The 26363-nt window shown below is 41.6% G+C and overlaps 1 protein-coding gene across 1 annotated transcript in view; it reads right to left on the bottom strand.

Moving 5' to 3' along the window:
* Positions 1–1326: 1326 nt before the first annotated feature.
* The window catches only part of LOC141015176 (uncharacterized), a 57783-nt gene continuing 32746 nt past the window's right edge, over positions 1327–26363 (bottom strand). The window contains exons 29-47 of the mRNA XM_073489123.1: positions 22418–22599; positions 21005–21188; positions 18337–18479; positions 16603–16784; positions 12703–12962; positions 12338–12575; positions 12075–12258; positions 11057–11183; positions 10761–10847; positions 9656–9838; positions 9242–9516; positions 8052–8194; positions 6854–6938; positions 5799–5913; positions 3649–3777; positions 3304–3567; positions 2440–2563; positions 2156–2309; positions 1327–2074 (exon numbers count right to left, since the gene is read on the bottom strand). Coding sequence (XP_073345224.1) covers positions 1661–2074; positions 2156–2309; positions 2440–2563; positions 3304–3567; positions 3649–3777; positions 5799–5913; positions 6854–6938; positions 8052–8194; positions 9242–9516; positions 9656–9838; positions 10761–10847; positions 11057–11183; positions 12075–12258; positions 12338–12575; positions 12703–12962; positions 16603–16784; positions 18337–18479; positions 21005–21188; positions 22418–22599 — 3473 coding nt within the window. The 3' untranslated portion in view covers positions 1327–1660. The remainder of the gene's footprint in view (positions 2075–2155; positions 2310–2439; positions 2564–3303; positions 3568–3648; positions 3778–5798; positions 5914–6853; positions 6939–8051; positions 8195–9241; positions 9517–9655; positions 9839–10760; positions 10848–11056; positions 11184–12074; positions 12259–12337; positions 12576–12702; positions 12963–16602; positions 16785–18336; positions 18480–21004; positions 21189–22417; positions 22600–26363) is intronic.

The following is a 26363-nucleotide window of genomic DNA, read 5'->3' as shown; positions in this document are numbered from 1 at the left end:
AGCGGCCGGTGGTGACGTCTCGTGGCTGCAGCCAACCCAAATCAAGCCTCCCCCTCAAACAACTCACGTCTGTGCAGGGAAGCTAAGAGAAAGACATATTTAAAGGTGCTATTTGGAAGAAGTGTTGACTTTTGAGTGACATTCCCAACTCGTCACAAACTGACCCATCCTACATCCCAAAGCATCATTATTTGACGAGTTGGGAATGACACTCAAAAATCAACTTTTCTTACACATAGCACCTTTAAAGGTCAGTGTGTTCAGCTCTCAGTACTTTTGTAGCTTCTAACTGAATGTCTTTAGTTTCCCTCGCGCTCTTTGTACGTTCAAACACTGCTGTGTTTCACTGTTTCATCGTGTTTACTTTCAGCTGTCTATGTTTAGTTTAGCTGCTGAAAACACATTTCCTGTAATGCTGCTTCATAATAAAAGCTTTAATAACTAAATAACGGGGGGCTTTTGTTGTGAAAAAGTTATAGGAATGAAATGTGTCTTAACTGAATTAGCAGAGCCACTCTATTAGTGGTGATTCTTCGATAGTACTGCAGGAATGGAGACAAGTGCGCCATTGGTTAAAGACACACCCTCAAGCAGGAAGCCCAGTTGCGGTGGAAATGCAAATCCCTGCCACAGCGAGTCAAACCGAGTAGAGCCAGGCCAGCAGATGTAACTTCAATGAGAGGGTAGGATCACAGCGTAACATACATGTTTACCTCAACATACAAGTTTTCAACACATCACATTGTTCTGATGTCAGGAGTTTTGTTTGCAGTCAGCACCTACGTCACACCTGACAAACTGTTACACACCTGGGATTTGTATTGACCACAGTGGTGTTGAACTCAGAAACTGTGGGGGGCGCCAACACTCACAAAATGCCATCTTTTACATAATGTCTCTTTATAAAAAACAAACAACATGCAGCTCGTCGAGTGTAATCGGAGTCTTAAATTCCCAAATTTACACCCACAACACAGTCGAAAATTGTGCACCCACTTCAGACATGGTGCACTGCTAAGATTTCAGCTTAAAAAGGGTGTAAATGACTTTTGGGATCTTGGGGCTTCTGGAGACTTGGATTACAGCAGACGAGCTGTATGGAGCCATGTGATGTTTCTTTGGTTGTTTTTCTGTTTTAAAACAAGTCTCCAGCTACTTCAGTTGTTGGAGAATGCTGCAACTCTGTTTTGCTGTGAAGCTACGAAACTTCACCTGACTTTCCATCAGCATTCAGGGATGAGATGATAACTGAACTTTACATTTTGGGTGAATTTTCCCTTTAAGAAAGATACACAGGCTGTGTGTCTGTTCACACATGAACCAGGATTCAGCTGTCAGAAAAACAATTTATTTGAGAGGAATGCTACAGTAGAGGTGAGGTAGGGGGAATAAAAAAAGGTAAAAACATTCAGTATGTCCACCGTCCCCTTTAAAACTGTGCACTGACTAGAAAAGACACAACTGTGTGCAGTTTGTTGGCAATAAAAATATCTTAGACGAATTAAAAAGGAATGTGAACATTTTTCTCATTAGCTGGAACAATAACACTAAGAACAAGAAGACCACAAATCAGTGCAGTTAGGATGAACTTAAACAGGCATATGAATGTTTAGGCATGAGTTAAAGTAGTGCAAATATTCCCACAAAACATACAAAAGACTCAAACAAAGAGATATAGTGCCAGGTCTTTGGTGTGGAGATGCTGCGCCAGGTTCTGAATGCGACACAGCCGAACGTTCTGAGCATCTCCTGCGCTGTACACTCTGAATATGTGATAGCGCTCCTTCTCTTTCAGTGCAAAGTCCAGCTCATTGGCAGACATGTGGATGAACGACTTCTCTTTCTTTATAGTCGACTTCACCTCCACGTACACCACCGTCGGCCCTCCTGCTGCTCCAAAAGTGAGCCTGAAGTCGTAGGGCTGGCCGCTCTCTCCGCTCTGATTGCACCACAGGATGTGTGTGGGTCGTCCGGGCTCGGCACCGTCTCTCCAGTGGCATAGGAAGGAGTTGACCAGCTGCTCCCCCCACTCGCCGATCGCTGCGAAATCCATTGCGTCGTCGGACAGCACCACCTATGCAAGCACAGCACAGTTTAGAAGATCTTGCTAACTCTCAACTGATGAGAAACCCTCATGTGTGGTGAATGTACTGACGGTTGTGGGTCTCTGGCAGGTGAGCTCCATGTCCTCCAGTGTGGCCTGTGTATTCCAGTGAGGGAAGTCCAGTATCAGCGGAGCACGCGGAGTTTCTGCAGCGGCTGCAGTCCCCTGGAAAACGCCTGAGAGAACCACGGCCTCAGGGACGACGCTGACAGAGAAGCAACAAAGGAAGGATGAGTTTAGAGAGGGAGGCAGGGGGAATTGGGATTACGTAAAAATCAACATTAGTTTTCTTCATTTATTTTTCAGATTGTTGGGGATGAGCAGAAGAAGCCTACAGGCTGTTTGGAGCCAGCTGGTCGCTGGCCGTCTCAGCAGGCTGTGCAGATGGAGGTGGTGGAGCTGTCTCCTCTCCAGCCTCAGCTCTGTCAGACTCAGTGGTCTCACTTTGGTGACTGCGCTCTGTCGGTGACAGACAACCAAATGGAGGAATTCAACAAAGGATGTTCTCAATCTGTGATTCTGGCATCGTTGAAATCTTTCTGATGGCATGACTTTTTCTTTTTTTAAATATGCAAGGAAACAATTATGAATAGGACATACTCATTAATTCAAACAAGACTACTTTATGAAGAGATACCTTGTAAATGTAAGCTGTTGCTAGTTTTAAAATGCACAGAAAATTAAATTTCATTATACAATCTCGTGTTGCATAATGACAATTACATTAATCTTTTTGGCCAGCTGTAGGCAATGGAACCACTTCCACATTAACTCTACTAACACCTAAGAAAAATATCTGCCTCTTTAGCTGCTAAATGCTCCACTGTTTTCACTAGCTTCTTGCTAACTTGGTGCCTTTTGGTGCTGGGAAGGAAGCAAACAGTTGGAAGCTTTACACTGAAAACAGCTTCCTGCTGTGGCTCGAAACAAAGTTGTTCAGTTTGCCAGAAAACCAAAACAAGCTAAAAGAGACTAAAAGGCTCTGTAGAGCTCAGGAGAACAGCAGAGTTGGTGCTAATTCTCTGTGGGTTTAGATCGACATGTGACCCTTTACAAATGACAGATAGTAATCTGATCCATTGTGAATACAAAATTATTGATTGGTTTAAATTCAATATTCTGTTTGCAGCAGCTACAACTCCAGGAAGTAATTCTAAACCAGTATGAACAATGGCAGTAGAGTTTGTTGAATGTGTAACCTGGAGCAGGAGGTGTGTTGGAGGTCACAGCAGCAGGGTCAGGTTGGTCTGGATGGCTGAAGACTCTCTGAAGGCCTGGCTGGTCTGCTGCTCTGACGCTCCTGAGGGGCAGCTTTGCCTCGTTGTTGCTGCCGCTGAGAGTCTGGCCGACAACACGGCCACTTCCCCTGGGGGCCACATCCTTCTCCAGGTCTCCGTCTTTAGGCGCAGCAGGAGGAGGCCACATCTTCATGACGGCATCCACCACACCACTATCTGCATGAACTGGTGGTACATCAAAAATTGTGGGAAATGAGAAATGTAGCTTTGCATGGTGAGGAAAAAAACAACTCCTTTTCAACACACCTGTGCGACTGGCTCCTGTATTCATGGGTGCTCGAGGAGGCCAGCAAATCAGCGTCTGTTCCCCGTCCTCTTGTGCAGGGTGAGGAGGCTCCTCTGGGACGCTGCTGGAGGTGTAACTCCTTGACAGCACTGGAACAAAACATTTTCAGTGAATTAAACCTCAGCAAAAGAAGAAGAGATTGGATAAAAGCTGTAAAACACCAATCATACATAAGCCTGTTTTGAGCCATATAAACAGACTACTGATGAAAAAGTCGTTTGATCATATTAATCCTTGCAGATGTAAGTCTGTGTGTGTGTATGAGAGCAAGGGTGTGTGTGTGTGTGTGTGTGTGTGTGTGTGTGTGCTCTTTGCTGCAGTGAGGGATCTGCTCCTCTCGCTCTTTGAGCCCTGGCAACAGCTGCTCTTTTATGTCGCCACACACAACAGTGAACAAACCCAAATTAGCATATGACAGAACACACCAGTTATGTATGTGTGTGTGTGTGTGTGTGTGTGTGTGAGTGTGTGAGTGTGTGTAGTGGGAGAATGTTCGTGCAGGCTGAGATAGAGAAGATAAACACTTTGAATATTATGAAATGACAATGGAAATCAGGGCAAGTGTCACAGAGAGAACTGGAGAAAGTGCAGATGTAAGATGTCGTTTCACACAGACTGAGAGGAAGCAGCTCCGTGTTGTTAGGATTCATCTCAGGCTGCAGTTAGAGCTCCGAGTTACAGGCTGATGTTCTGCGTCACACCATCATTCTCTCACACATCGACACACACTGAGCTGCAGGTTTTATTCTGCAGTCTGTTTTCCCCACAGTCTGTATAATTTAACAGTGCCGTCTCGAGTGTTGGGATGTTTTGTAGAAGTATTGTGTGTTTCAAAGCCTGATACATGTTCTGTCTCTGTGACACAAAGCTCCAGTGTTGTCCAAAAACAGCTCAAAACACATCAGTGAGTCACACTGTTGCACAGGGTGACATGTTCCTTCAGTAGCATCAACACACACACTGTAGTTCATTTTTGCTCAGTCCCACATCAGAGCTCCAAAAACTGTTTGAACAGAAGTGAATTCTATAACTATACAGTTATAGTTAATATCATCTGTCATTAACTATACAGTTATAGTTATTATCATCTGTCATTAACTATACAGTTATAGTTATTATCATCTGTCATTAACTATACAGTTATAGTTATTATCATCTTAAAGAGTGTATATTAGGGCTCTTCTGCATATATTTACCCTCATTAGAGAAATGCTAAATGAAGTCAAATGCATGTTTTCTAAAGGAAATTTTGTATTTTCTTGCCTGAATTCTGAAAATCTCAGATATGAAATAAATAAATATAAAATATGGTTTGTGTTAGAGCAAAGTGTTCATAAAACTTTCTTTACATTGTTTCCTGCAATTTCATCAAATTAACAGTTGACAAATACTAGCCTGATATTAGAGGACTGTTCCGATCAGTGCTCTCTTGTTAATCAGATGTGTTTGGTAGGAAGGTGTTTATCATTGTACATTTACTGTACATCCCTACCTTGAATGTTCCTTTGTTTCCTTAGATTCCTACAGTCAGTTGCTTTGATGATAGCATCATTTAACAACCTGACTGAAAACTACTGCAATGGGACATGCTGAATTAGCAGTGAGGAGATAAACCACTTAAAGCATTAGAAAAGTTCCTCACACCAGGAATCACCATCGTATGACATATTTCTCACCGCTTCCTGCAAAGGCCGATCGTCTGCTTTATCATAGCCGAAGCAGGAAACATGTCAACAAGTCATGTTGTTGCACAGTTAAGATTCATTCCAAAATGACTGCCCGGGGGGGCGTTACCAAGACGGCTGGCGACTGGCGAGACTTGTCTGATAGGAATTTTTAAAACACAGTGTAACCGTGGTACAAATAGAGAGGAGTCACAAAGTCAGTGTGCTGACACTAGCAAACAATGTCCGACATCAACTACTGTACTAGTCATATGAGAACTAGTGAGGCTGTAGCAGCAAAACCACTGAGTGTATGTGGTGAGCAGAGGTGTGTTTTATGGTCAGGAATTTAACTTGCCATTTGTAACAGGAACATTATTCTATTTATAAGTTACATTGTTCTGCTTTAAGAGCAGTGATGAACTCGGACTGTGTGCCCTCTGTACCTCTCTCCAGGTTGATATCAGGTCTGGGGGGCTCTGGGACCTCCCACACCGCCTCGTCACTGGGCAGCTCTCTGATGTCCTCCTTGTGCAGGAATCTCTTCAGGGATGCTGGGTCCTGCAAATACAAACACAGCTAATGACTGTGGCGAAATAAGCAGCAATCTTGATGGAGGATATTACATTTGTTTTAGATTAATGCATCTCAAGAATTGTAGAATTTAATTATTTAGTCTATAAGACAGGGCTGTACTTCATACATAAACAGAGGTTTAATATTCAGGATTGACAAAAAGACCTCCTGAATGTCTGAAGACCCGGCGGATCGAAGCAGAGCAGATTTGGGGTTTCTCCTCTCAGCCTCTCGCCAACAGAGGAAGTAGCAGACCCTCCCAACCTTGCTGCTTCAGAGAGGTCTCATCTCTTTAAAATGTTAATGACCAAATTAACATGTACATCCCGGGACTGTTTGATCAATTCCCAGGAATAATAAAAAAGCTAAACTAATAAGCGGATATAATAAGTCGAGAGGCAGATCTGGACTGGTTTTCCCCTAAGCCTCTCTTATCTGCGTCAGTCTGACTGCAGTGTATTAAATGGCTGTTACGCCTCAGAATCACACCATTAAAATCTTTAATCAAGCAGTCAAATATTCAATTTTATTTTCTTTGGCACATCCAGATATAGAACTTTAATCAAACAGCCTTGTGTTCTCCAGATTTCAATATCGATTAAAACGCAGCCCTGTTCTGCTGCATGTCTCAAAGAAGAAGAAGCACACAAGACAGGATATTGAACAGAGAGGGATCAAAGTTTGACCTCTCAACTCTCTGACTTCACAGAGTCTCTGCTGCTCCACAGAGATGAGATGTAATGTAAACGTGACTCCCTCCGGGGAAACAGCCTATTAGTTCTAGCTACGGTCAGCTCTGCACTGGTGGGGGTCCAGTGTGTAAGTGTGACAGAAAAGACAAAGAACGACAGGGTGACCGAGAGCGAGCGAAGGCCCTTTTCCCTGGATTAGTGATCAATGTTTGAAGGGATCATTTATCACTTACATCGAGCGAGGTTATCAGGCCGCTCAGAAAAGGCATCAGCTCTTTCCTGTGGCTGCTCTCTGTGCAGAACAGTTTCACCAGCTCCCTGAAACACACACACACACACACACACACACACACACACACACACACACACACACACACACACACACACACACACACACACACACACACACACACACAGGGTTACAAGTCTCATACAAACATAACACGTACAGGCGGGAGCATCAAAAGGATTTTATCATTCATTCTTTATAATGGTTGTTCGAAAACAAAGGGTTCTGGTCTTTGGTTATGATTGGCTGAGCCACCTTCAAAGCTGTGATAAAATACTCTCTAACCACACACCTGTGACCACATTACATCTGGATTTCTGCACCAAGCAAATGGTCTCAGAATGTAATTTTGTTGTTCATTTTGATTGACTGGTGGGCTAAGCCTGGCTGAGAGATCGACAGGATGGAGGAGGAAGATAAAGGAGGGAGGAGACACGCTGAAATTAATGAGAAAGAAATTTAAGACTTACACGTGTCCTTAATGACTCTGTAAGGACACTCCCACACAGAGTTTAAAAGCCTGCAACTTAGTTAGAACTGAAGAGGCTTCTCGCATGAGAGGTGAAACGTCTTCAAGAAACTGAAACAAGTCCAGTTGCCTACGATACAGCACTTACAATTACCATGAGCTGGATGACTGAGAACCTTCATCAACAAGTTTAGGTTTGTGCTAAATTTGACAAAAATCCCTCAATTCATTCTTGAAATATTGTCCTCACAAGATTTGAGGTCACAGTGACCTTTACCTTTGACCTCCAAAATGTAATTAGTGCATCCTTGAGTCAAAGTTAACATTTATGCCAAATTTGAAGAAACTCCCTCAAAGGCTTTCTTGAGATACTTCTTTCACAATATGCAACATCACAGTGTTCTTGAGATATCGAGTTCACAAGTATGGCCCGGATGGACGGACGAAAATCCGACGGACAACCCGAAAACATAATGCCTCGGACCCTGGGTATCACCGGCGTGGAGGCATAAAAAGGCACGTGTTCTCTTAACTTTGCTGGATTTAATCAGTTATCAGGAATTAGTCTGACAACAGAAGTGTGTCAAGACCCTCCACACACGCACACGCGCACACGCGCACACACACACACACACACACACACACACACACACACACACACACACACACACACCTGCAGATGTCCAGCTTAGCTGAGAGGTGATCTTTCTGGATGTAAAGCTCCTTCTCGTCCTTCAGCAGACAGTTAACGTCATGCAACTCCACCACCTCACTGTCATCAACATCCAGCTGGTAGCGAATGTACAGCTTACCCACCTGTAAACAATCAGACAGCAGCTTCAGACGAGGCACATTCCAGATTACATTATGTTTGTGCTTTGCTCCTCACCCTCTATGCCAAGAGTGTGCACTTGACAATAGTTATTGCTGTTTTCTGCTTACACTAAGGTTTGCGTTACATAGTAATGAAGAAGAATGTAGATTTTAAAGAGCAGTGTGTATGTGTCACAGTGTGTATGAGCCAAACAAAGCAGTCCTGACTGCTCAGGGAGACACAGCTACAGTACTGAGAAGAACGCTGAGTAGAAAACAGGACTGTCATATCATAATTTCTTTCCTGGGTTCAGTGATCTCAGTCAAATCTTCCACTGAACTACTGAGCTCTTCTCTCTAGCAGAATGCAGTCCCTGCTATGACTGCACAATGAGCTCTTGTCTTAGTACATTAAGTGGCAAAGTGCAAATTGAATGACAGGCTGAGTGCAAATTCGATTTCATGTTAGTAAATCTGGCTTTATGATCAACAGGGACAGAGACTGAAGAGGTGTGGAGCAAGGATGTTGTTTCTGCTGTTGAATAGTGCTTAAAGGAACAGTTTCCCCTAAAAGTAAAGTTCAGTCATTATCTCCTCCCCCAATACTGATGGAAAGTCAGGTGAAGCAGCAAAACAGTGTTGCAGCATTCTCCAACAACTGAAGTAGCTGGAGACTTGTTTTAAAACAGAAAAAACAACCAAAAAAATATCAAATGGCTCCATACAGCTCGTCCGCTGTAATCTCCAGGAGACCAAACAAGTTATCTACAAATCTTCACTGTAGCTGCTGAGATAAAAGAAAAACCTTAGCTGCAACGCTGTTTTCCTGCGAAGCTCCAGAAATGTTTTGTGGACTATGAAACTTCACCTGACTATCCATCATCACGGGGGGAGGAGATGATGACTGGATTTTACCTTTTGGGTGAACAGTTCCTTTAACATTAAACATTTACTTCAGGGGGTAAGAGATTCTCTGTCAACCTAAGCCTGATTAGCATCAGATTTTATTACCAAATGAGGAACTACCTCCAGTTTTATTAAACTTCTGACCTGTCCAAAGTAAAGTCGCTTGATTTTCTCTCCGATGTTGTTGTCAATCAGCTCTGAGTAGACTTCAGACAGCTCGTCGTGGTGGTAGAGGAACCTCTGGATGTAGGGTATCACGAAGCGCACCATGGCCTGCATAGATGGACAGGGTCTCAGATTCTCAGTCTGTGGCTCAGTCTTGACACACTGGGACAGCTGATGGATCCCACAGATCTCCAGGAACAAATATCGGTCCCTCTCGTTGAAGGTAGGCACGGTGTTAGCTCGTTCTCCCGGCGCTGGCAGGAAATTATAGATCAAGAGTCAGGATCTGTATGTTACCCCAAACTGCACAAACATAATCCAGGTAATCATTTTCTATTGAGTATTGTCAAAAGTAATAAAGTAACAATCTAACATTGGCCGTATGCAGCATACCAAAGTTCCCAGTCTTGCTCCTGTGAGTCGTCTTCTTCTCTGCTGGTGGCAGGTTGAGTAGACAGAGCTTGTGATGCTTAAAGACCTTTTCCAGCTCTTTGCTGTCAGCAATCATGGGTTTGCGTGCCAGACTCACCCAGCTGTTATCCTTGGTGGGGAAGACCCTCTTATCAGACACCATACCTGAACACAAAGCAAAAGAAGACAGCCAGGGTCAGCATCAGGCTTTTAGTGTGGCTTCCTTCCTCAGTGTTTACATCTAGAGTATCTTAAAAAAACACAGTGTGTGTGTCCTTGATGCCGACAAACATGCTGAATGCATTTATTTTCCTAAAAAACAATTCACCAGTATTTGAAATATTTTAAAGCCTGCACTGTTAACATCCATGTTTACTAGCTGGCAGTCTTCTTCTTCACTGCCTTCTTTGTAGGGCTGGGAAATACATCAATGATATCATTATCTTGACATGAGACTATATAAGTTCTTACATTTTAAATATTGTTATATGGTGATATCTCATGAGTGTTGTCTTCTCCTGGTTTTGAAGGTTATTACAGTAAAGTAATGTCAAGGTCTGAACTTACCAGACTGTTCTACTTGCCTTTACCCACTCATTATATCCACATTACTGATGATTATTTATTAAAAATCTCATTGTTTTAATATTTTGTGAAAGTACCAATAGTCTTCCCTGCAACATTGTCACGACTTTGGTCAAAAATATTGTGATATTTGAACCATTTCTGAAGTGCTTTAAGAGAGATTTCAAAGTATCAAGATATAGATGATGTATCACAATATAGCTTAAAACTATCACATACTAGAACTAGTTCACTCTGCTGCCACACCTCAAAGCACTTTCACTGCAGGTCGTACAGCTTCTGCTTTCACTCTGCATTGTAAAGTAATTCCAGACTGCAGCATTTAATTCCTCCCAGCTGCTTTCAAAACACGAGCTGCACTCACAGGTGGTGGAAGACGCTTGTTTGCAGTAAATACTTTGCAGTAAATGGTCAGACCAATAGGAAATCTGACAGACACACGGAGTACAGAGGTAATGAAGGCAGGTTGTGTCTGCAACATGAACATGAATGCGTTACTCACCCTTCAAGGTGGAGCAGTAACCACGATCGAGTTGGGGCTGAGCAGTGTTTTCCTGCTCGCCAGATACTGGAATCGTACACTTTTGAGCTGTTGAAAATAAAAAATATATTTATTATATTACAGTTATATTTAAAGTCAGGGAACAGGGAGGATGTAACAGGTTCGGCTAGTCAAGAGGGAAACAGTTGTTGAGCAGAGAGATAATGAGCTGCAGACAGATGGACATAAAGAGCAAGAAAATGTGTGAGTGACTGAACGAGAAGCTCTCTGAAACAAAAGAATAGAAATGTCCTTACCAAGTCTGGCATAGAGCACCGACACATCCTGTAGCACCTCAGCAGTTGGTATTTGAGACGATGAACAGATCAGTTCCAACAAACCAACATACTGCTTCATATTGGGACTGCGATCCACATCCAGCTGCTACACATAAGACATATAATCACAGACGCATGCATAGGTTATATTAGTAATGGTGAAGTTTGATCTTAAAATTGGCAACAAACAATTGGGAGTCAGTTAATTAAAACATTATACACAGCAAAGTGCCTTCATAGTAAAATCTTTTCCCACCTAAACCCTCAAAACCTGTGATTATTGTCTTGATATCTGAATATTTGTAAATGACTGGTGACTTACAATATACTATGTCCTCCTCAACATGTAAGTAACTGTGACTGTTCACTAAACCTCTCCCGGAACAACACTTGTCTAATCATAGCTTAGCAACAGTAATTAGCCACAGCAGGACTGTCAGGGTTTGGATTCCTCCACATGCTGAAGCGGCGTGTACGTGTCTGTAGTAATACAGATACTCAGTAATCAAAGAGTTTGGGAGGTGGTGTATTTCAGTTCACTCTTCCACCAAAATTATCAGGTCTACACAGGTTTTTGAAACTCGGGTACATCTGCGAAGCGTTTCGTTGTGCGTCACTGACGTCATGTGTCACGGAAATAAAGTTTATCATTATTATAACAAGCAACATTTGATTTGAGCAGTTAAATCAAGGCCGGCCGCCTAGAGATAAAAAGCAGCTTTTGCCCACCTTCATCTGTAAAGGACTCACAGTTAACAAATTTGCCGCCATGATCAAAAAACTTTGTGCCATGCAAGAATAAAAAAAGCTTGAAAGGCATAGCGACAGTAACTAATGAGGAGTTGGGCTTAATGAAAGGCCAAACAGCTTCATGAGTCTAAGAAACTTTTTATACATGTAGGGAAATAACATGAGCTGTGACTAAAAGTGACTGGGGTAAAATGAATAAAAGTGAGACATGAGATCTTTTCAGGAAAACAGTAAAAGAGCAGCGTACTCTGATGAACAAGCGTTTCATGTCATCCAGCTGGCTGTAGAAGGGAGCCAGGACCTTAGGCTCTGGCACAGGGCTGTCTGGTCCGCGAATCAGCTGTTTGTAGCGCCGGAACATCTCCGTTGGGTCACTCCAGCACACTTCCTTCATGTGGTAGAAACGTCCCGAGCTCCAGTCAACATTCCACCTGCAGAGCAGAGTTTGACTTGTGGGGACTACATCTTGACATGAATCTGAACAGTTGAGGTGATATGGCTGACACTTACCTGCTGTCCTCTACATAAACAGCAGGGTTGTGCTGGAACAGCTCCTTCAGGCTGCTCTGGGAACAGTTCTGATACAGATAGGTGTAGACGTTGTGGATGTGCTGAACTGTGGAAGTGAAATTCGCCCCCTCCAACTCGTCCTCAGATGATTTCTGCTCCTGGGAATCTGCTTCTGGTCTGACACACCACTGCTTCAGGTAGTTAATCAGAGCATCCACTGTGATATTTTGTCTCATTCCTAGAAGAGGGGAAATGAGAGACAAACAGTTCGTCTGTTATGTAACTGGCTCAGAATATTCTGGAAGACAAACAATAACTACAGCAATGAAGAACAGAGATCTACACCACAGTAGGCACATTTTTACCAAGAGCTCTGGTGAACTCGCTGGGGTGTATGTCCACATAGCAGACATGAGTCCCCAGCAGGCTGGTGACCTCAGGTGAGCTCAGGTAGACTGAGTTTGGACGGAGGTACTTTCTCTCTTGCTTTTCTCCTTCCTGTGGCTGGTACGCTGGAATCCATTCAAGAAAACACAGGAAGTGGTAGAAGGAGGACTTGGTGCTTCTGATCATTTTGCCATCACTGTCGACCACCTCAGCTGCGATGTACTGAGAGTAGCGGTGTCTGGAAGAAAGGGAAAGACGATTATAGATCATGTTTGGCACAGATTAATACAAACTTTCAAACCTCCTCGCTGCAGTGGAAGTAACAGAATGGATGCCAGAATACAATGACAGTGTTTCCTTTAAAGGTATAATATGTAAGAAGTGGCCACCTGCTGAATTCATACTCCAAACAAATAGGGGGCAGCAGATCAACAGCGTAAATGCTAACTGCCTTCTCTTCATAGATCCATCACCATAGCTGTTGTTAGCTAGTTAGCTCAGTTAGCCGTGCAGCTAGCCAACCTAATGGGCAAGTGTTGGTGTTTACGCAGCAAGCACAAGAACTTGGAACTGCCAGCTTTTCAGGCCCGTGCCTGAAAGTATACAGGGGGGATACTGAGCTATACTATTGGACTATCGCCTTTTGAAGTACAAAGTGGTTTAAGGAGACAGGACATAGCTGATTAGTATACTAACTTCAGTAAACATCTCTGCAACACAATATGTGTATGTCTTAAATATATACATTATTTATTTTAGTTAACTTTAGTTAATCTTTTTACTTTTTGAACTAAAATTCTGGAATATTGCACCCTTGAGCGTATCATCTAGAAGACAAAGACATCAATGATACGTAGACGTCTTTGACATAACATCGAAAAAATGTTGTTAATTTAAATTTTTACATATTGCACCTTTAACAGGATATTTTTAATATAGGATCCTATAACTTCAGAGATCCTGTGATTACAAAGCATGATCTGAAGTTGTAGCTCAGTGATCCTGATGCCTCTTGTGACGTTCAACAAAGTGGCAGAACTGTGTGACCTACATTCCTCTGCAGAATATACAGCAGTCAGCAGCACTACACGTGTTTAATGGTCAGAATTAAATGCACTGAGAAACTCTTATCTGCGCTCAAAAGACCAATCAACTTGTGTCAATCTGACCAGTGTAATAGATGACAGTTGTGCTACACAGCCACGGTATAAAAAAAGGACTTTTAGTTTCTATTTGCCGGGAGATTGACAGCCGACCCGCTTCAGTGTTACCCTGCCTTCAGTCTAATGTGTTACCCTGGCAAATCGGCCTGTCACAATAGTTACGTTAGTGACCTATCATACATGTCTTACGGACTTATCGCTATATGGACATGACCTCGATCATTTTTGCTGACCTGAATAATGCTATGTAATAATTTTGAAATGACAATGTCACCAATGTTTTAGCCAACAAAATGCCAAAAAACTAAAGCATGTTCCCGACCAATATACGACTTGGGCACAGCACCTCAGCATTTTTTCACATTTTATTTATTGTTGTAGTTGTTTGGTTACATTTCATGTATTTTATTATTTATTTTTTTTTTTTTACAATATTTAAGTATGTTTTTCACATCCAATTCCAATGTCTGAATATTAAGAACTAAAAAATCATTGCTCTTTGAAAGGGTGTACTTGCATTATCGTGCTCACATATCTTCATGATATCAGTGGCAAAAATTGTTTTTAAAATGGCAATAATTTCATTTATCGCAATTATTTCTGGGGAAATATAGGTTCAGGACATACCAACTCACCTAGGCCTACCCACTTCATGTCATGGATTCTCTTGAAAAGATCCTACTGCTGTACTCTGAATACTTTTCTAGTTATGATTTTCTTTAAGTTTGGCACCTGGAGCTAAATTTCATATTCGTCATTCTTTGTATGTGTATTCTCAGCCTCACCAATTGCTTATTTTTCAGGCGACTGAGTTTAAATTTGTCCTGAACATCCAACAGACACGAAGAGTCATTTGCAACATGTAATTATTTAAATATTTGTTGTAGAATTACATTATTTTTGGCCCAGGTCATCCACCCCTGACGCAAGGCTCAAATTTGAAAATAGTTACCAATACTGTTATTACGTGGATTATCTCTCCGAGAGCTCTATATGTTGCTCCACGTCACTGTTTACGTGAGCAGCTGGAGGAGTTGATTTCCAGTCATTTCTTTAGGCTGTAAACAGTCAAACTATGTTTGTGCTAAAGGGCTGAACCGATGTTTGGAGTCGGAAATTGAACATGCGGATGAAGGAGATGTAATATCCGCAGGACTGATTTCTCCGACACACTAGAAAGAGACTCACCAGGTATCAACAGTGAGGGTGAAACATCATACTTGAAACAGAAAAACACTTAAACATCAGTGGCAGTGAAGATTACTGCAGCAAGTTAAAAGCTGCTTTATAAAGTTATTATACCGGGCTCTCTATAAAGCCCCACAACAGCGAAAGGCAACAGAGCTGCCTCCTCTTTTCAAACAATTTGACCTTCCCCTCAGTGCATTTCTGCCAGAATCTGTCTTTTTTAAATGGCTCACTACAGGTCCAATCAAGTGCAATACGACTCAAGCAGCCAGTAATATCAAGCAAGCCTGTTATATTATTTTATATATTTAATGAAATAATCTTGTGAAAAAGGAGTTTTACCAAAAAATCTCATACTATTGACTTGCTTGATATTACAGGCTGCTAATGCTTTATTCAACAAATATTTCTCCTGCAGGATGAATTCACACTTGAAGGGTAACACCATCTTCACTTCAATTAAATTTCAAGTTCAGGAGCGGAAAAAAATGATTATTTGTGCTCCATTGCTTTCCAGATGTACGCAACACATGTCAAGTCTTAAAATATCTCCCATAATGTATTGCACCTTATTTGAGTGCTTCAGGCTTGTTGTCTTGTTTGTCATTACTGCCGACTAAAATTCAGATCAACCACAGTGTTTCACTTCCAGGCAGCCAGTACTTTCCATTCCTTTAAGTATAGTATGGGAATCTCTTTTGAGACAGGTAATCCATACCATGAAAACTATAGATATGATTCTATTTGTCTCTTACGTTATCTTTGCATGGTAAGGTATTTGAAACAATCAAGTGATTTAACTGATCTGCAGGTCTGCTGCATTAGAGTGCAAGTGGGGGTAAGCCCATATTCTGCAGCTGCTCAGGACTGCAGACAAATAAAAAGCAAAGGTGAACAATGTGGAGTGCAATACCTAAATAGCTGCAATATAAAATTCAGTGGCATGCTTTGGAAAAGTGGTTGACTGTCGTGCAAAGTATAACTCATAAATGATGCTAAAACGACAACATTGTGATTCGTCCAACTGTGATATAAAAAGGTTACTTGGAATACAGCATCACACAATCTAATCCTTTATAGTTCTGTTCACCAGAATGACTATGTAAGCTCAGGTGACCTCTTTACCTGAACTGCCGTTGTCTGCTTACACAAATCTGTAACAGTAACTCACGAGATGAGGCAGAGCTAAGAGCAACTAAATCCACACAAATTAATCCCCAGACTGATCCCTCTGGCGACCTCCAACAAAAACCAAACAAAAGGCTCATGTGTTGCTCAGGGCGAAAAGAAAAACACTGAACTGTAAAAACAATGTCCCCACTTCACCCAGTAAACACTTAATGCCACAGTAAAAATGCTGGGAGTTATTACCTGACACTGACTAAACCGTTACGCCACTGGCTTCCTTAACACAACAGAAACCCTTTCAATGCACCTGCTTCTCAATTGTGAAAATCATCAGCTGGAAAGAATATGACATAGGAGGAGAAATATGTAAGTGAGAGTGTGTCTATGTATGTTTGTTACCCAGTATTCCAGTTGGCTGCCAGCAGCTCCAGTAAGGCCATTCTCTGCTGCAGGAGGAGGGAGCCCGGCAGCTGGGCTGTGGCCAGGGCATAAAACTCCTCGCAGGGGTAGTCATCGAGCACACAGCCCTCCACTGGAATTTGGTACCATGCTGCACTTTCCACTGACCAGGGGCTGGATGCCTGGAGGAGGAGGAGGAGGAGGAGGAGGAGGAGGAGGGAGAGAGTATGATAAGAGAGACAAATACTGTTATTGAACTGAAATATTATAAAGCCATTAAGCTGCAGTCATATTATAGAGGGACAACTGTGTTTTTTTTTATCAGCTGAATTACTGCTTTTTCCTTTAAGCTGCAACAGCATGGCAGGCTGTAAACTACACACCACATAAGTGATGGAAATAGAGAAGGGTAATGGAAGCAGAGGGAAACACTCTGCTTCAGTGATGAATGCTAGAGAAGTCAGCTAAACTGCTTCTGACTGTTGTCCAGTGTAGTGACTCTTCAGCTGACAGCACTGTCAGCAGAGCTCCGTCACTCCGTGAAGCACAAAGATTTATTAGGGATGCAGGGTAATGGAATGTTTGTAGGTCGTGGCAAAATAATGGAGCCGATTATACAAAGCCAGATTGCTTTCATTGACCTAACAAGTACAAGAATGTCTTTGTTCTTTTTTCTTAAATTACAAAGTACTTATATTTGAATGCAATACGTTTCCTAGTACCAGTATTCTGTATTTTATTTGGATATATTTGATAAGCATGTATTTGTAATGTGTGCCCATCTCTGACTGACTCACATGATTTTTAAATCAGTGAAATTCTTAACTGAGATTACTTGATTAATGATTTATCATCAACATCACTAATCAACACAATATGATACACTAGCTAGTGGTATGCACATTTAAAGTTGGTATGAAACGAGGTATTAAATATTATACCATCCATCTTTGCTCAAAAAATCTTAAATCTAAATAATTAAGTTTAGTCTTTGTAAGTTTTATTCAGGCTTGAATTGATTAACCACTGATCCACTAATTAACAGGAATAATTTTACTTTAAATTTTGCTCTGGCTTCTTTATTAAGTTTGTATTCAACAATATACCTTATTAAATGCAGTAAATGTACTGAAATAAATGCACAAATGTGACAAAAACAGCTAGGTATCATGTGTTTTGCACTATAAATGAGTTTTCAGCTTCTTCACACATTAATATTCACAATTTAACACAGTATCATATTTTGCCATATGACACGAAGGCAGCATAGGTCAAATAATGACTGATAGTATCATGATGAATCCACGTATCATCCCTGCTAGCTGTAGCCCAGGCTAAAACAGGCATCAGGAATGTGAAGAGTGCAGCCTCAGCTCTGTCTGTGACACGTCCCATCACTCACCTGCTTTTTCTGCTTATCCTCAAAGCAGCTATTGATCCCTCTAGTCCTTGTGTGACTCATAATGGTTAATATCTTCATCTTTTAATGACTAGCTTATTCATCATGATGAGTCACAGTTAGTTTGTAATGTTTCAGGATGATTGTGCTCTGCTTCTGGTGTCCATGCAACCAGTAAATATTGTGTCCTTACACAACACATGCAGAGCCCTTCATCATCTGGGCTAACAGGTGGCGCTGTCACGACCTTGGGTCTGCTCTTACCTACGGTATAATTGCATTTTTTGTGGGATCTATAAACAGCTGAGGTAACAGTGTTACAGTGTCCTCCTCACCAGTTCTTTAGCAGTGAGTGTTTGTTTCTCTTTGCGGATGATGAGGCCGTCTCTGACTCCCAGTCTGCTGAACAGCTCTCTCCATCCTTCTACATCACCGTCTGTCTGCACATAACACGGACTCAGCAGGACCCAATCACAGCCTGGTTGAGAAAAGAAACACAGACAGGCAGAAGGATGACTGTTTACAGGAGGAGGAGAAAAAAAAATACTGTGGAGGATGCATGAATGTGATGAGCATCAAACAGGTAAGATGAGATGAGAAAATCAAAGACAAGAAAGGACTGAAGTGTGATGGCAGGAGTTCATCATTGGTGTAATTAGTCAAATCTAACAGTCTGCTGCACTGATTTACAGCCAACAGGTGAACTCCTACACTGCTTATCCACTACAAACAGAACCAAAGCTTTCGGGGTTTTCTGGCAGTGGTGGATGGTGAACAAAGCCAAGGCCTGAGAGGGAGGAATCACTAGCTTTCTCAGTCAAGCCTGACAGCAAACAAAATTAGGCAAAATAAAGTACAGTAACATCCTCTACCAGGTGGGAATTGGTGACACTAGCTTCATGGGAAATACGGTGCAGTATAGTACAGTAGCACTAACAACAGCAGTGATATGTGTCAGGCTGGCACTTGTTCTCCCATTGGCCTTATTTGTTTATGGAGGGGATATAAAGGATGAGTATCTAGGCTGATCAAGGCATATTTAACGTGTCTCTCTTCCTTGCCATTTCACAAAATGACCAATGTGTCTTCCCATAAATTGAGTATCATGTGTTACATCTATTTTTTGCATTAGCGGTAAAAATAAACAGACTATGCAGTCTGCAGAGTTCTTGCACCTTTAGTCCTTTTAATACTATTCTCTAATTCTACTCTCTCTGATTCTTTGGTCTTCTGTTTTCAGGGTCTATATACTTATGAAGGAAATTGATGTATATTGTTTTATTAATTTTTTTTTTATCCAGGGGTGCAATTTTGAGAATTTATAAAAATGTTGCTATTCTTGAGCATGCACAGCTGCCAGGATGTACTAATGTGAAGAGGAACACCAGTGATTTAGCATTTAGCACTTCCATAAAGTTAAAGGGCTCAAGAGATACAGGCTAAGAAAAAAAAGCAAACATATCCTGATTTTTGTCTCAAAAGCTCCAAAAATGCTGAATCCTATATTTCCCATTGTGCCACCAATAAAAATCTCTTTGTTAGATCCTTCCTGCCTGGCTCACGCCCACGTCTTTCATACTCCGCAGCCACAGTTTTCAAGCCCAGGCTACGATCACCCTAATTTCCACAGGCTCAGCAGGACTCCACATGGTGAGAAAGCTTAACTTTATGTGTCAAATCAGTGGAGATGCAATTAAATGATCTGTACATATACATCTACATGAGAAACCCTGAAATTATATTGGAAGTATTAGTCATTTATTTGAACTGTAGAGGTTATAAAGATATTGTTTCCAGGTCATTTTAGAGGCTAAATTTGCGTTTTTAGTTTCAGTTTTAGTCTTTGTTTGAAGATGAGGACACACATCATTATGTAAAATGATCCAGCTTATTTTACAGTGAGTGACTTTAATTACTCGACACACCAGGCGGACTGTTGGCCTGGTTTGTCGGGGGCCTTTAGCTGCTAAGTGGCGACCCTAAACTAACTAGTAGCAGCTATAATACATTTAATCGGCAGTCTATGTCATAAACAGCATCATCAGAAAGCACCCAAAATATGTTGCTGTCTTCAGTACAGGAACTCTGCAGCAGCTACTTTAAACATACTTAGTATAGAGTATTTTCTTTATAAATGCTTTTTATGATATGTTTAATAGTTTATCTTTTTATCTTGATGAAAAATCAGACCATCATTAAAAGAAATCTTTGAAGTTGACTAATGCAGAGATATGATCAAACATAGCTTTCCAACACAGGACTGATCTCACTATGTTTAATGTTCTGGAACTGTGCAATGCACCATTGTTTTATGCTGTGAAATGTAAGTATTGGATGAGTATAGTTAGTTGCAGATATGCAACATTAAATGGGAACAAAACAATTTACATTATATAACTGTTAGAGAACAACTGCAAGAGATCCTTAATAACGTGTGATTATGTTTAAAAACGCTCAAACTGATGTGTTTAAAGGGCAGAGGAGCAGAAATGTAACAAAGAGAACATCAGTCTGAATTCAGCCCCTCTCTCTTTGTCAAAAAGTGTTCTGATCCATTTTCCATGACATGTTGTCCACTCCACCACCACTTACATAACACACAAACACAGACACACACACACACACACACGCACACACACACACTAGTCTATTCAGTACTCCCAGGCATGTCATACTTTCTGTAACCCACGAAGGAAGCAACCCCTCACAGAATCACAAACTACTTTCCTCACAAAGGAAAATACACACACAGTCTGATACACGAACATGAGCAAACACACAGCTGATGAAGAAGAAAAGGGAGATGGCAGCTGGGGACAGGAAGACACGAGTTCTGCTGATAGTTCTGAATCTTTTAGCTGGCTTCAAAGGCCAACATGGACACTGAACAATAACTGGAGAAGTACAATGAAGTTCATGTTTAAGTACATCAACCTTTTTACAGACTGTGTGTATGTATGTGTGTGTGTGTGTGTGTGTGTGTGTGTGTGTGTGTGTCTGTACCAGGCAGTCTCTCTGGCAGGTTGATGTTGCCGTACTCTTCAGAGAAGTGCACGCTTTCATTGGCTGGGCACAGCAGACCCCTGCTGGTGAGGACGGGCACCGCATCGTCTAAGTACTCCTTGCTGGAGGAGGCATGCAGCTTGATGAAAACCAAGTAACTCACCACCACAGCCTCGGGCTTCGACTGGTGGTGGAATTAGTGGAGAACGACAGAGTAGAGGGAAAAAAAGAGCGCAATGAAAGAAGGAATGAGAGACATTTTGAAGCCAAATACAATGTAAACTCCTCCCTATCCACTGGCTCCATCCCATGCTCTCTCAAACTGGCTGCTGTCACCCCCATTCTCAAAAAAACCTGGACTAAACCCTGACATCCCAAACAACTACAGACCTATCTCCAACCTCCCCTTTCTGTCCAAAATACTGGAACGTGTTGTCGCCTCCCAACTCAAGTCGCACCTCTCAGCCAATAACCTCTACTAACCATTCCAATCCTGTTTCAATCCTGTTTCAATCTGATCCAAACACAGTGCTTAAACAGCTCTGCTCAAAATAACAAACAATCTTCTCCTCTCCTCTGATACTGGCAACATCAACATCAACATTCTCATCCTGCTTGACCTTGGTGCAGCTTTCAACAGCCGACACCAATTCACCAGCATCAATAACTGCAAACCCCCCACTGTTCTCCTCTCCCAAGGTGTTCCCCAAGGTTCAGTTCTCGGACTCCTCTTCATCCAGTACATGCTCCCCCTTGGTCACATAATTTGCCGTCATGGACTTCAGTTCCACTGCTTCACAGACAACTTCCAGCTCTACATCTCCACCAAAGAAATCACCACTGCCACTCATTCAGCCCTGACAACTTCCTCAAACTGAACTGTGATAAAGCAGAAATCATCATTATTGGACCTAAAACTCACACAAAGTCCTCCCACAACTTCTCCCTCACTACTGATGGCTCCCCTCACATCCGAAACCTAGGTGTCATCTTTGATCAAACCCTCTCATTTGAACAAAACGTAAAACACAACACCAAAACAGCCTTCTTTCACCTCAGAAACATTGCCCGCCTCGGGCCATCCTTCTCTTTCACAGCTGCAGAGGCTCTCATCCACCCATTCATCACTTCCAGACTGGATTACTGCAACAGTGTCCTCTATGGTACATCATCCACAATACTCAAAAAACTCCAATATATCCAGGACTCTGCTGCTCACCCACTCCTAGACCTGTGACCACATCACCTCTGTCCTTCAGAACCTCCGCTGGCTCCCCCAAAAAGCCCTCCACAACCTGGTTCCCCCTACTTGATCGAGCTCCTACACCGGCACACTCCCACCCGCCCCCAGACAACCTGCTAGTTAAAATGAGCCTTAAATAATTTTCAAATCCAGCATAGACAGTACGAGACCTTCCATTTGTTGTTCTGTATTGCAGGGTAGATGTGCTGCTCCAGTAGCTTTTGGGGCTCCAGTTCATGAACACCAAGTCTTCTCAGCAGCTCCCGAACCTGCTGACTCTCCAGAGGCTCCACACAGCTCAGCAGACCAGGGTGAACAACATTTACATCCTTGTACAATGCCGAAAGAGGTCCTGTGAAAAGAGAGGAAAGCTGGATTAACACCACCACAAACCACAGCCTAAACCAATCTCAGGATCCATGACACAGTGACAACAAGTATTACATTTTCTAAACTTTTCAGTGTCAATGTACAGTGACACTGAAGTGTTCCATTATTCCAGTTAATTTCATAATTCACACTCCCGGAAGAGATTATCCTGCCAACAGATGTTAATAGAAGCCAAAAGCTGCTGTAGTAACAAACTCATTTGAACCTGGATTTGGGAAACAAAGAATTCATTGCGAGAATACATTTGCTGTGTCCTCTCAGCTGTTTTTTTGGGAATTTTAACCTACATACGTCTAAATGAAAACCTCCAGTGACCTACTTTTCCACATTCTTAGACTGGCATCTGAAGGAACGTTTGCCCACTGATCTCTGCACTGCTAAATATTTCAGAAGAACACTGTGTTTATCTCAGCTAAAGCTATCACACACACATCTCTGTCCACTTGACTTCACCTTTTAGCAGAGCCTGAGGTTTGTGCAGCACAAGGCTTGCTCCAACTACACTCACTGACCTGAAAAACAGCTGAGCTGCTAATATACAGGAGCAGCTCTACAATGTTTAAGTTACGGGTCTTGGTGAGTGTTCAACGAGACGACGTCACTAACGACACTGTTGGCTGTGTAGTCTTTACATTATATATTGTATATATTTACATTTCATTAGTTTGATGACAAACTGAGACTTTATTGACTCTGAAATTAAATTATTAAATTATCTTTTAAATTGACAAACTTCATGCTACAGTTTCCAAGCCCAAGCTATGATGATCCTATCAATTTTCATAGGCTGAGTAGGACTCCACAAAGTCGAGTACGTCATTTGTCAAATTTGTGGAGATCGACTTGAATAATCTGTACATGTTTATGAACATGACAAACCCTGACATTTTTTTTTAATGTATTTAAGCCGTAGAAGCAATAAAAGCAGCTTCCTGATTTTTAAAGGCAACATTATGTAACCTTTGTTGACCTTAAACTAACAGCTTCAGAGTCATGTTGTTTCGGTAACTTCAGTGTGAGGGGAGGATCACAGTGTTACATACATGCTTACTTCAACATACAATTTTTTACCTCATCACATTGTTCTAATGTCATGAGTTTTGTTTGTAGTCAGCACCTACATTACATCTGACAAACTGTTACACACCTGGGATTTGTATTCACCACAGTGGTGTTGCACTCAGAAACTGTCGGGGGCGCCAAAAAGCACAAAATGCCAATCTCTACATAATGTTGCTTTAAAGGCTACTTGGTGTTTTAAGTTTCCGTTTTAGTTGGTACTTTAAAATATCTTTCTTAAGATGAGGACACACATCACTATGTACTGTATAATAATCTTTTAGGCTTTATCATGCACACTCGTAAACAAATGAATCTTAGTTCACACAACAAGATTTTGGCCGTGATTATCCATTTGTCAACGGTTTTTGAAGATCGCTGACCAAAAAGAAAATGTCAGCTGCAGCCTTAACACTGATCACTGACTCACTACTGATCTTTTATGATAAGTTAATTAAAGTAACAAAGTTATGTATTTGCTAAACCCGATTTTTCACATTCTTGCTGCTCGTGTGAGGCACTGAAGTGAGATGATAAAATGTGTAGAGGAAGAACACTTAGGGTAAAGCAATATCAATTTGAGTCCATAAGCATCTCTGAGTTGCTTATGAGGACACCAGAGCTCTTCCACAACATGACTATTAAAGCCAGCACACTGCAGTGGCAGGATGCTTACATCAGAATGTGAAAATCAATTATTCATGGCTGCCATTCTTAAACTCTGCTTTCCTTTCTTGAATGTGATGACGCACAACACGGGTGGCATGCCTCCGCTTTTGTGTGTTCCGATGCGAGCGTCTGTACATCTGCTTATTCTTAGAGAGGTGAAGTTTGTCGTACACCTACTTAGCTGCCCTGACTGTCCTTGAGTGTGCCTGCTTCTAAGAGAACAGACAGCTGTCGGAGCAGGCTCTGTTTCTGTAACTTCTCAGATTGAAAAACTGTTTTACAGCCTAAATTACCACTTGCCACTTTATCTATCTCGGTCCAAATGTACCAAATAATTAATTGTGCTATTTTGTTTATCTCATGTTTCACGCCATCATTTTCACTGCTGAGGTTTATGAGCACAGATGGAGCGTGTTACATTTGCACCTCTCACCATCACCAGGGTGATACATATTTATCTATTTTTGTTTTTCTACATCAGTTTGTTGCATTTTTGGAAACCTGTGAAACTGTGCTGCCCTACATTCTGAAGGCTTTTTTTCTTCTATCTGTGTTTTTCTCTTGTTGTCGGGGTTGATTTAGCACTGTGCAGTCAGGAGGCACATGCATAACCATGAGTTGTTTGCAGGTGCTGGGTGATAATTACTGTATCTGCACAAAAAGACAAAAATACACACACACTGCTGTCTTGTTCCACATTCTTCTCTGATTTTATACACCCCTGCATTCTGTGTATTGGACTTATTTTTTGAGATGTCGCAGTGTACTCTCATCTAAAGAGATGGGTGTCCCGAGCTGTGAAAATAAAACCTAAGTCTTGAAACACACTACTTTTTCTTTAAATATGAACACACACACACACAAAATGTATACAAGTGTACTCAAGCCTTTACCTACACCATGTACTTGAAGTGTTGTCATATAGAATAAAAGAAGAAATAGGAACAAGACAACGGTGTGCTTGCATATTTTCTTCTTTTTTATTTAGCATAAAATGACAATGAATGAAAGCAATGTATGATATTCAAGATTTTACTGCTACTACTCACTACCTATTCACTCACTCACCCACTCACTACCTGACTATAATCATATCATCTGGCAGTTAAAGATGAAACATTTCTGCATTAAAATGTCTAATAACCACTCAACTTTGTTATATATTTTGATGGATTGTGTAATTACATTAACCCAAATGTTTTTAACAATGTTCAGAGATAATGGGAATGTTTCATTTAGTCACTCGTCACTAGAACTAGGGGAAACGTCAGTTGATACGTCAGACAGTGAGGAAGGAAGTCCGTAAACATGACTAAATGTAATGTGAATAAAACTTTAAAACATTACCTTGTCCTAGTGTTGTCAAAAATATCTATTTTTAAATACATATTGATTCTGAATATTTGAAAGAGTTTCAACACTCATACTCAGCTGTATCAATAAGCAGGTACAAGCTGGGCTTTCTTGCTCTCTCTTCTCTCTGGCAGTGAACTGACACACACACAGGATTTCTGACCATTACCGCCCGCTCCTGCCTGCTGTGTGGTGTACACTCCCGCCTGCACCCACAAACATTCTTAACATGCACTCCCACACAATAGTGTTCCATTGGTTTTGTGCCTTCTCCTGTCCCGCAGTGTGTGATATTAATAAAGAAATGTATACCTGTCGACAGTAACGCAGTGAAATTGAGTTGTATGTGCGTACTTTGGCACACTTGTCACATCAAAGTCCCTGTCTTCTTCTTATGATGTGTTGTTAAAGCGAAAAGCAATGCCAGAGAACCTGATAATGTTAATAAGGGAGTTGGTTACCTCTGTGGAAAGTTGGAGGTGTGCAGCCTGTCCCCTGCAGCTCTTCATCTGACAGCTCCTTCTTGTTTAATTACTCCCACAGACTGTATAAGTCTACTCCGACAAATTAAAAACTGATCTGCTGTCAAAAAAATGCTGAAAATGGCCTGTAGACATACTTGATGAACTATAGCGGTACTAAACT

Source organism: Pagrus major, chromosome 20, assembly GCF_040436345.1.
Source record: "Pagrus major chromosome 20, Pma_NU_1.0".
Lineage (NCBI taxonomy): Eukaryota > Metazoa > Chordata > Actinopteri > Spariformes > Sparidae > Pagrus > Pagrus major.
Note: the sequence above shows the minus strand (reverse complement) of the source record. Positions and strands in the feature narration are given on the sequence as shown.